Below are 9,884 nucleotides of genomic sequence, written 5' to 3'. Positions count from 1 at the left end.
ACGAGGTGGTGGTAGTAAAACTGGTTTGTTGATTGATTGTTGATTGTTAGTAGAGAGTGGATTTTTTATGATCCTGGTGGTGGTTGTGTTGTTGGCATGGGGATTTTTTAAATGTTTAGTGAGATATTTAATGGAATTTATTGAATATGAGTTTTGATTTTTTTGCATGTTTTTATTTTGGCAGATCGTTTTTGTGAGCAGATTCCGAGCAGGGATTTCTCAAATTCCGACGGTTTTTCACGATAAATCAGTGGACAAGAGGCTAGTGGACGATTTGGACGCTTTTTTTATTGAATTTCTCATATTTTCTCATATTTTTAGGCATTTTTTAAGAGAGGATCGGAGCTGAAATGTAGTTCTTAAATTCGTTGGCCCATTTCTAGCCAAGAAACAAGAGTCGAGTGGACAATTTCGGACGACCCATTTCAACGGAATCAACGGGAAACTCCCACTTTGTCAATACGAAAGAATGGACATCGGTTCATCGTTTCCTCCTCCAAATTTCCAACAATTCCAACAACAATTCCACTGCAGAAACAATAAGCAAATCTGCAAATTCCCTGAGACAATATCTCAAAAAGTCTCACCCTCCCCACACTCACTCGCCTCGCAAATTCCCCAACATTACTCACCTCACTTCACCATCACCACCACTTTACACACACTTTCTCTCTCTTCTCTCCACTTCGCTGCTGATCATCACACACAAATGTAATAAAAACATTCCATAAAATAAATAAACAATGGACCCTACGACGATACCACCCCCCGCGCAGTCACCCAGCAGCCCCACAGTAACACCCACCCCCACCAGCACAACACTCCCCACCCCGGACCCCACCAGCGAAGACTTTGTAATAGTCCCATCACCAACATCCGATGATATCATCACGTTGAAAATACAAGGTCACCTCTTTAACTTTTCTCTCTTTATTTAATTCATTAAAATAATAACTCTTTAATAAAATCTTCCATAGTCCTCCGCGCCTTCATCCCCCGCACGACGCACCTCACCTCCACGACCTCGACCTCCACAGCGTCCTCCCCGCCCCCGCTCCCCTCCACCTCCAGCACCACGTCCACCCTCGTTAACGGATTATCACAGAAACTCCACCAAACTCTATCCAAGCCGAATCCGTACGTGGAGGTCGGGGTGGACGGGGTTTTTAGAAAGACAGAGGTCAAGAGGGGGACCTTCAATCCGCAGTGGGTGGACGGTGGGGCCAGTGGGACCGCTGGGACCGGGGAGGGAGAGTGGTTTTCATTGTGAGTCATATCTTAATTAAATTTGTAAATCACTAATATTTAATAATTTCCGCAGCCCCCTGCCTCGCTCCTCCCTCACCACTGCTACCACACCATCCACCACCACCACTACCACTACACCACCTCCCCCCACCATAACCCTCCGCCTGAACGACTACTCCCTCCTGCTCCGCAAACACCTCACGACCATCGGTTCCACGACCCTCGCCCCGAAAGACCTCCTCAAATCCACCCAAGAAATAAACTTAGAACTGAAAGACGACGCTGGGCGTAAGGGAGCTGGGAATTTAGTGATAAAAGTCACGTGGGATGGTGGGATCCGACCCATTCGACCCCCGCGTCCTACTACTCGACCCCCCGTGGAGCAAACTTTGCCTCCCGGATGGGAAGTCAGATACGACCAGTTCGGGAGGCGGTACTACGTCGATCACACGTGAGTCCGTCAATCACTCATTAATAAATCCACCACTCACCACCATTTCTGTCCACAGAACCCGCTCGACAACCTGGGAACGCCCCGGAGACGACCTCCCCTCCGGCTGGGAGATGCGTCGCGACCCCCGCGGCCGGTGTTACTTCCTCGACCACAACACCCGCTCCACGACCTGGCAACGGCCGTCCACCGAACGCCTCGCCCATTTCCAGTCCTGGCAGGGCATGCGAGCAGGGATTTTACTCCAAGGAAAATCCCGCTTCCTCTACCAACCACAACCCACGGCGGCTGCACCCACGAGCGGGATCATCCATGGGGACGTGGATGCGGACGTGGAGACCCTGGGTCCACTCCCGGATGGGTGGGAGAGGAGGGTTCGGCCAGATGGGAGGACTTACTGGATCAATCATGTTAACAAGACGTGGGTTGCTATTTTTTATGGGGTTTATCGATAAATATTAAATAAATTTCCTAAATAGGACCCAATGGGAGGACCCCCGCGTGATGGGGACCAACGACTCCACAACCTCGAGTGACGGGCTCCCACCCGGCTGGGAGATCCGCGTCACGGAGGATGGAGTGGAATACTTTGTCGACCACAATACCAGGAGCACGACTTTTAACGATCCTAGGGAGCCGTCGGATAGTTCCGTGGTCTCTGCGGGAGGAGGGGCGGCCGGGTAATTTTTTATTTTCCTTATACTAAACCAACCAAACTAACCACTAAATAAATAGGTACACCACCCCACACGTGGTTTACGAGCGCTCCTTCAAGTGGAAGATCCTCCAGTTCCGCTACTTATGTTCCTCCAACGCGCTTCCCTCGCACATAAAAATCACCGTGAGTAGGAGCACCCTGTTTGAAGACTCCTTCCACCAAATCATGCGTCACCCGGCGTATGAGCTGAGGAGGAGATTGTACATCGTGTTTCGCGGTGAGGAGGGGTTGGACTACGGCGGGGTGGCCAGGGAGTGGTTTCTGCTACTTTCCCATGAAGTGCTGAACCCAATGTATTGTCTCTTTGAGTATGCGAACAAGAATAATTACAATCTGCAGGTGAGTGTATTTACTAATTTATTGTGGGTCCATCTAATAACAAATCCATTAGATCAACCCCGCCTCCTACGTGAACCCCGACCACCTCCACTACTTCAAATTCATTGGTCGTTTCATCGCCATGGCTCTGTATCACGGGAGGTTCATCTACTCTGCTTTTACGATGCCCTTCTTTAAGCGGATGCTGGGGAAGAAACTCGTCGCGAAGGATATAGAGTCTGTCGATCCAGAGTTTTACTCCTCGTTGGTGGGTACTTACTTTAAATTACTAAATCATAATTATTTGATTATTAATTATTATCCCAAAGGTCTGGCTCCGTGACACGGACCTCGCCACCTCCCCCGAGGCCGAGTCATTAGAACTCTACTTCTCCGTTGATTTCGAAATCCTCGGCCAAGTGATCCACCACGAACTGAAAGAGAACGGGGATGCCGTGCGGGTCGTGGAGGAGAACAAGGAGGAGTACATTGGGTGAGCTACTTTACTAACTATCAATTTACAATTTACTGGGTGAGCTTAATTATCAACCAATTTAGTAAACCAACCCTAAAACCCAACTAACCCTTAGATTAATGACCACCTGGCGGATGACCCGCGGGATCGAAGAGCAAACCCGCTCCTTCCTCGAGGGCTTCAACGAAGTCGTCCCCCTGGAATGGCTGAAATATTTCGACGAACGAGAACTAGAACTCTTACTCTGTGGAATGCAAGAGATCGACGTGGACGACTGGCAGAGGAACACGATTTACAGACACTACACAAAAACCAGCAAGCAGGTCACCTGGTTCTGGCAGTTCGTCAAAACAGGGATGGACAATGAAAAGAGGTCACGGTTGCTGCAGGTTAGCCTCATATTTATTTAAAAAATTCCATAACCAACTAAACCCACTTCTTATCCACAGTTCGTCTGCGGGACGTGCCGTGTCCCCGTGGGCGGGTTCGCTGAGCTGATGGGCTCTAACGGCCCCCAGCGATTCTGTATAGAAAAAGTAGGAAAGGAAACCTGGCTGCCCCGTTCCCACACTTGTTTTAATCGCCTGGACCTCCCTCCATTCAAATCCTACGAGGCTCTGGTTGATAAATTAAACTATGCAATTGAAGAAACTGAAGGGTTTGGACAAGAATAAATAAAGACTATTTATTTGACTTTGAGGAAGAGTGATCAGTCAACCATTGGAGAGTTATGTCAATATTCTCACGCTCCTTACACGATATCGAGTAACAACAGATCTCTCGGTCTTGGATTATGTCCAGGTTCCTAGAGTCACGAGAGAGAGAGATGTTTATTTAGTTTACTTGGTAAATAGAAGATAAGAAATTACATCCTCTGAATGAGTCCATTTTCATCCAGTGCTCCGGGGAGGTCGCGTTTATTTCCAAGGACGAGGACTGGGATCCCCACCAGTTGGGGTTTTTCCAGTAAATTGTGTAACTCGTTACGGGCTGCCTCGATCTTTTCGTGGTCTGCAGAGTCAACCATGAAGACGATGGCGTTCACTCCGCGGCAGTACCTGCAGTGGATTTTTTATGGTTATTTTATTGGGAATTTAACTAAAAAGTGAGACCCACCTCTCCCACATTGACCGAAACCTGGGCTGGCCTCCAATGTCCCACACTTTGATCGTCACGTTCCCCTTGGTGATCTTCCTCATGTTGAAGCCCACCGTGGGGATCATGTCCTCGCTGAAGGAGCCGGACTGTTGGATAATTTATTATTATTTATGCATTTTCAACTTAAAATATAGATAAAACTCACAGCGATGACATTGACGAAAGTGGTTTTTCCACTGAACTGCAGGCCGACGAGGGTCAACTCCATCTCCTCCTTCCAAAATAGAGACTTGAGCCACTCCAACATCCGGTTCAGCAGGGCGAACATTTTTAAAAATAATTGTAGTGGTATTTTGTTGTAATTGTTTTGATTATGATGAGATCCGAGTGGTGTTGTTGTGTCTGACTGACTGAGAAGACTGACTCATTTTTTTGACTTTTGTGTTGGTGGATTGTGAGAGAGTGAGAGAAAAATCAATACTCAGGGGCGTACTGCTGTTTAATTTTTAATTTATTTTTTTAAAATCCACTCAAGCTCACAAAAATTACTATTAAATAAAAATAATAATAAACCCCAGGTTCCGCCGCCCCTGCCCCCACTCCAAGTCCTGCAGGAGTGCCTCTTAAGTAGAGTAACCCACCCAGCTGTGTAGTCTAACACACAAGCGCTGCTTTACAGTGTGATCTAACACACGCGGAATTTTTTCTCCGGTCTCTTTTTTTATTTATTTATTTTTCTCTCCTTATTTTTTCTATATTTTTAATATAAATAAAAGTCAAGAGATTTTTAGTGAGATTTTAGAAAACGTAATATAGCGAATTTTAGCGAGATTATTAATAATGTGAGAATTAACGTGAATTATTAATGCCCGTGTGTGCCTTCAAGAAGAGACCAATCAGAGTTAAATGAGTGCTATTAAGATTAAGAGTAACAAGAAATTAAAGGGGGAGCTCCTCCAGGGGTTGTATGGCAGGGGTAATGGTCTTTAATTACTCATATTTGTGATATTGGTGTGGGTCTAATTAAAATTAACTTAAACAGGGAAGCGCATGCAGGAGATGATCTGCGTCTACGCGACGACGTTCATCCTCCTCGCCAATCTAGTCATCCTGCTCTATAATGTTCAAAAAGGGGAGCTCGTCATCGTGGCTGGTGCGGTGCTAACGGGGATGCTCACCGCGGATTTTTTGTCCGGGTAGGCATTACTATTTTCTGGTTATTCTTAAATTACTGTATTGAAATTCCACTAAAAAACTCATCTAAAACCGCATTGCAGGCTGTTCCACTGGTCCTGCGACAGTTGGGGTTCCGTCCACGTGCCTCTCTTCGGCCCCGCCTTCATCCGCCCCTTCAGGGAGCACCACCTCGACCCCACGTGAGTCACTCCCATAATTATCTTACCCTAAATTCACCCAATAAATAAACAAACAATCTTCTAATAAAAAATAATAGGTCCATCACCCGCCACGACTTTATCGAGACGAACGGCGACAACTTTATGCTCCCCCTGCCATTTCTGACCTTATTATTCGTCCACCTCTGGCGTAGCCCACACTTCTACCTGGATAACACGTTCCTGGTTTGGTTCACCTACGCCCTCGCCTTGCTCGTTGCCTTCACTAATCAAATACACAAATGGAGCCACACTTACTATGGGCTGCCCAGGTGGGTTGTTTTACTCCAAGACTGGGGGGTCGTCCTCGGGAGGAAACATCACAGGGTTCATCACGTGGCGCCACATGAGACGTAGGGTTTATTTAATTTTTATGCAATTTCAATTAAAAAATGGGCTTATTTTGAGATGAAACTAATATTTAATCCTAACTCTCAGGCACTTCTGCATAACCACCGGCTGGCTGAACGTCCCCCTGGAGTCCCTCCACTTTTGGAGACATTTAGAGTCCCTGATAACCTTGCTAACGGGTAAAAAACCCCGAGAGGATGATTTAATGTGGGCCAAGTGATGCTCAATAATTTTTTTATTTAACACACGTGAATCTCTGTTTTTAGTTAATAAAAAAACGCTCAAAAAGAAACGCTCCGCTTTAACAAATTTATTTAAAAAAACGCTCAAACTTTGGACACTTCATTACTCGCCGTCCTCACCACGACGTTGCTCCCGTTGGAACTAAGGGGGAGTGGCTGGAAGTAGTAGAAAACCTTTTGTTGGATATAGTTGTTGTAGAACAATCCTCCTAATATTATTTTTTGGTTTTTAGTTTTAGAACATTTCTTTGGTTTCACAATTGGATTATTGATATTAAGCACCAGGTTTTTCTCTACTAAAAAAAACACTTAACCCTCAACCACGCCCCCTTTTATAAGAAAATACACTGTACATAAAAATTCCTCCACAAAATAATAACTACACACACACACCCCCTTGAGAGAGAGAGAAGAAAGCGAAATTAGCGAAAGAACCCGCGTTTAATCTCCTCCGCAATTTGTTGTTGAGCAAGAAAAGCTTGGTCCCATCTCCGCTTGTTATTATTATGAAACAGCGTGTTCATCATGGGAAAGGTTAACATACCGTTCACCGTGCTGCCTCCGACGCCACCACTGCCAAGGAGGAGTTGCTGCTGGTGCGGGTGGTGATGAAGGAGGGAGGGGAGTTGTGGTGGGGACAAGAGCTGCTGCTGTGGAGGAGACAGTAACTGTTGGTGATGGTGGAGCTGATTGATCAAGTGGTGGTGAGGAGAAGGGAGTCCCAAAGGAGGTGAAATCTGTCCCCCGGTCAAAACCAGGTTCATATCATCCCCAGAGCATTGGAAGACCTCGATGTAGCGCTGTTTCTTAAAGTGGAGCATGTACCGGTGGTGTTTTTGGGTAGAGGCGAGGAAGGCGGAGGGCTCAGAGTCCATCTGGATGAAGGCTTCCCCACTGGGTTGGCCCTGTGGATGTAGGAATTTATTAGTTAATTAGTGTTATGCAATTAAAAATTAGTACGTACCTGCGCATTATAAACCATGTGCACCCCTCTATAAACAATATTTTTGGCGTGCTCCCCCAGAAACTCCAAAATATGCTCCACTTGCGCTTCGTAAGGCAATCCCCTGAGTCGAATGCAGTCCTTCCTCGTCCCGGAGGTGATTATCTGCTGCGGCGGCGGTGCGGGTTGCTGCTGAGGTGGTGGCGGCTGAGGCTGCGGAACTACTGGCGCCGTGGGAGATAAGTGCAGCAAAGGAGACAATTGCTGCTGAGGGAGTAGTAAAGGGCTGAGCAGTTGGTGTGTCGGGTGGTGATGGTGGTGTGGGTGGTGGTGGGGGGAAGAGAGGAGGTGTTGAGTATGTGGGGATGGGGATGATGATGATGGGTGGTGTTTGAGTAGCTGGGGGGGTTCCAGGCAGCGGTTGAGCACCTGCAATTGAGGTAATTAGCCACCCACTACAATTAATGATAAAAAGGTGATTTTACCTGCTGCACCTCCGCCGTGGTGCTCTTAAACAACTCGATGTACCTCGCCCCAATCACTTCTTTATGTTTCAACAGCGCTTTGGCCCCGTCCTCCTCACTCTCAAAAAGGACAAAGGCATCCCCCGTCGCCCTCCCGTCCACCCGCTTCACAAATAAAACGCCGTCCTCCCCGCAGTGCACCGGGATTCCATCGTCACTCTCTTCCTGGTCGTTCCCATTCTCGTCGCTATTCTCCTCATTATTATTATTACTCGTGTTTTTAAAAAACTCCAACACCTGCTTGGCCGAGCAGTCGTAGGGCAGCCCCCGCATCCGGAGGATCACGTGACCCCCACGGGACAGGAACGTCGTGGCCTCGTTGTTCGTTCCTATAAATTAATCAATTTATTAATTAAATCAACAAATAATCAATAGAAATAATTACCTCTTCCAAACATGATTAAAAGCGTAAAAGACTAATACGAAAATCAGATGTGATTAAAGATAGTGCAGAAGAGAGAGAAGAAGAGTGAGTGGCTGGGAATTAGCATTGGAGAGATAAGTGAATATAACTCACCCCCTGCCACGTTGATGAAATCTTCACCACTCGCCCTGTACACCTCGATGTAACGGGAGCCGATGTGGTGCTTGTGACGCTTCAGGGCCATGTCGCGCTGGGTGGAGGTAGTGAAGCGGACCAGGGCCTCGCCGTTGCGACGGCCTGTAGGGATTTGTTAGTTAGGAATGGTCATTTTTATGGAAATTTACATAGTTGGATGATTATTTTGTGTAAATTATTACCTTGCGAGGAGAGACACAGGGCCACGCCGCCCCTTTATCAAAAATAAAATCATGGCATCATTCCCATGAAATAAAATCATAAACCACTTGAGTCCTCTCACCTGGCAATGTCCAGACCCCTAAAAAACCTGGCCACGTCCTGGTCCGAACTCTGCCAGGGCAGCCCCCTCGCCCGGATCACCGTCGATGGGTCGATGTAGTCCGTCTTCGTACTATGCAACTCTTCAATTAAGACAAATTCACTAAAGAAAAGCATAAAAACCTCACCAAATCCCCGGCTCCAACTTCTCCATGATTTTTTCCCTCTCGATTTTATCAAGATCTACACAAAAACAATGATAAGCAACTTACCCACCACTAAAATCTTAAGACTCACCACTGACCCTCCCCCTCACGACCCCCAGCATCCACTCCATTACATCAGCATCCTCCGATGGTTCTACATATTAAAACATGAGGGGCACCATGAGACTTGTATAAAAAAACAGAGTTCATGGCCAACGCACTCACCTGTCTCACCACCACTACTAGCACCACCACCGCTGAACAGGTTAAAAAAGTCGACGTATTCATGGAAGCAGGAGAAGTCTTCTCTAATGCTTTGTAGACGTGGAAGTAAACATTGCCGGAGAGGGTGGTGGCCAAGGGTTATCGGAGTGTGCAAGGGGTAGAGGGTCCGGATCTGTGGGGTTATTATTGGGTTATTTCGTGGTATGCAAATGAGTATATGATAAATTACCTTATCCATGGCCTGATCTAAGGGCAAGGTCTCCGCAGCAGGGTCGTCGAAGCCGCCCAGGAATTTGGTCAGGGTGGAGGGTGGCTCCGTTTCACAAGGGATTTTTATGTTCTACAATTACTTTAGAGTCTGTATTTTTATATAAAAAATATTGAAAATTAATAAAAATTACCAGCACTCCCCCCTGATTCTCCTCTTCTTCTCCCAATTCCACGACCCTAACGACCACCACAGGCGACTCATCATCCCCCACGTTCCTCAAGCCCTCGAAGGACTCGCTGCCCAAACTGCCAACGAACAGGATTAAATATTTCTGCATTTTATAGTTCACACTGCATTTTTGCTATTTTTATACTACTGCGGTAGTAGATCTGCTGTGGTGATGGTAGAGATCTGTTTGTGTCGGTCGGTGAAGGTGGTGGTGGTGTGGATTTACCTGTCTCTTTGGGTAATAAAAAGGTAGTGGTGGTAGTGAGGATTCAACAGGTAGTTGAATGTGGTTGCCCCGTGAAGGAAAGAGTGGAGAGCAGATAGGAAAGTGAGAGTAGTGAGGGTGAGAGGATATGGAGACATCTAGCTGGGGGTGCAGCAGAATTGTATGAAAATATCATGGATCTAAAGGAAAATATGCAGATCCGCTTA

At 46.8% G+C, this 9,884-nt stretch overlaps 4 protein-coding genes across 5 annotated transcripts; 2 read left to right on the top strand and 2 right to left on the bottom strand.

Annotated features, from left to right (window-relative positions):
- The first annotated feature begins 458 nt into the window (after window positions 1-458).
- Window positions 459-3,919, top strand: LOC110842235 (E3 ubiquitin-protein ligase Su(dx)). Its single transcript, XM_022087949.2, has 10 exons — window positions 459-906; window positions 978-1,266; window positions 1,322-1,699; window positions 1,758-2,120; window positions 2,179-2,379; window positions 2,435-2,756; window positions 2,809-3,003; window positions 3,065-3,228; window positions 3,326-3,599; window positions 3,660-3,919. The coding sequence occupies exons 1-10, from the start codon at window positions 744-746 to the stop codon at window positions 3,882-3,884; spliced, it is 2,574 nt and encodes an 857-aa protein (XP_021943641.1). The 5' UTR covers window positions 459-743; the 3' UTR covers window positions 3,885-3,919.
- On the bottom strand, window positions 3,870-4,832 carry LOC110842238 (ADP-ribosylation factor-like protein 8). Its single transcript, XM_022087953.2, has 4 exons — window positions 4,514-4,832; window positions 4,327-4,454; window positions 4,080-4,268; window positions 3,870-4,015 (listed from the first exon to the last, which is right to left on the bottom strand). The coding sequence occupies exons 1-4, from the start codon at window positions 4,634-4,636 to the stop codon at window positions 3,892-3,894; spliced, it is 564 nt and encodes a 187-aa protein (XP_021943645.1). The 5' UTR covers window positions 4,637-4,832; the 3' UTR covers window positions 3,870-3,891.
- A 143-nt stretch (window positions 4,833-4,975) lies between these two features.
- LOC110842237 (plasmanylethanolamine desaturase) lies at window positions 4,976-6,345 on the top strand. Its single transcript, XM_022087952.2, has 5 exons — window positions 4,976-5,284; window positions 5,351-5,504; window positions 5,586-5,684; window positions 5,762-6,055; window positions 6,141-6,345. Exons 1-5 carry the CDS (start codon window positions 5,215-5,217, stop codon window positions 6,271-6,273), a joined length of 750 nt encoding a protein of 249 aa, XP_021943644.1. The 5' UTR covers window positions 4,976-5,214; the 3' UTR covers window positions 6,274-6,345.
- LOC110842236 (RNA-binding protein fusilli) lies at window positions 6,309-9,705 on the bottom strand. 2 transcript variants are annotated; one of them, XM_022087950.2, is made up of 12 exons: window positions 9,415-9,705; window positions 9,243-9,353; window positions 9,014-9,185; window positions 8,880-8,942; window positions 8,771-8,825; window positions 8,605-8,715; window positions 8,504-8,535; window positions 8,280-8,423; window positions 7,724-8,091; window positions 7,260-7,667; window positions 6,840-7,200; window positions 6,309-6,504 (listed from the first exon to the last, which is right to left on the bottom strand). In XM_022087950.2, exons 1-12 carry the CDS (start codon window positions 9,559-9,561, stop codon window positions 6,380-6,382), a joined length of 2,097 nt encoding a protein of 698 aa, XP_021943642.1. In that variant the 5' UTR covers window positions 9,562-9,705; the 3' UTR covers window positions 6,309-6,379. The 2 variants fall into 2 exon arrangements, with proteins under 2 accessions (XP_021943642.1, XP_035702369.1); XM_035846476.1 differs by having other exon boundaries at window positions 9,243-9,362; window positions 9,415-9,551.
- Between the last annotated feature and the right edge of the window lie 179 nt (window positions 9,706-9,884).

The sequence above is a fragment of the Folsomia candida genome, unplaced genomic scaffold, assembly GCF_002217175.1.
Source record: "Folsomia candida strain VU population unplaced genomic scaffold, ASM221717v1 Fcan01_Sc001, whole genome shotgun sequence".
In the NCBI taxonomy this organism is placed as follows: Eukaryota; Metazoa; Arthropoda; class Collembola; order Entomobryomorpha; family Isotomidae; genus Folsomia; species Folsomia candida.
The sequence above is the reverse complement of the archived record's forward strand: the minus strand, read 5'-3'. Positions and strand labels throughout refer to the sequence as shown.

Coding starts and splice junctions, on each gene's coding strand:
- LOC110842238 (XM_022087953.2), bottom strand. CDS start 4,636: ATGTTCGCCCTGCTGAACCGGATGTTGGAGTGGCTCAAGTCTCTATTT. Junction 4,455..4,513: donor CTTTCGTCAATGTCATCGCT/GTGAGTTTTATC, acceptor ATTATCCAACAG/TCCGGCTCCTTCAGCGAGGA. Junction 4,269..4,326: donor TTTCGGTCAATGTGGGAGAG/GTGGGTCTCACT, acceptor AATCCACTGCAG/GTACTGCCGCGGAGTGAACG.
- LOC110842236 (XM_022087950.2), bottom strand. CDS start 9,561: ATGCAGAAATATTTAATCCTGTTCGTTGGCAGTTTGGGCAGCGAGTCC. Junction 8,716..8,770: donor AAGTTGGAGCCGGGGATTTG/GTGAGGTTTTTA, acceptor AGAGTTGCATAG/TACGAAGACGGACTACATCG. Junction 8,536..8,604: donor AGGGGTCTGGACATTGCCAG/GTGAGAGGACTC, acceptor TTTTTGATAAAG/GGGCGGCGTGGCCCTGTGTC.
- LOC110842237 (XM_022087952.2), top strand. CDS start 5,215: ATGAGTGCTATTAAGATTAAGAGTAACAAGAAATTAAAGGGGGAGCTC. Junction 5,685..5,761: donor GAGCACCACCTCGACCCCAC/GTGAGTCACTCC, acceptor AAAAAATAATAG/GTCCATCACCCGCCACGACT. Junction 6,056..6,140: donor CACGTGGCGCCACATGAGAC/GTAGGGTTTATT, acceptor CCTAACTCTCAG/GCACTTCTGCATAACCACCG.
- LOC110842235 (XM_022087949.2), top strand. CDS start 744: ATGGACCCTACGACGATACCACCCCCCGCGCAGTCACCCAGCAGCCCC. Junction 1,267..1,321: donor GAGGGAGAGTGGTTTTCATT/GTGAGTCATATC, acceptor TAATTTCCGCAG/CCCCCTGCCTCGCTCCTCCC. Junction 2,380..2,434: donor GCGGGAGGAGGGGCGGCCGG/GTAATTTTTTAT, acceptor CTAAATAAATAG/GTACACCACCCCACACGTGG.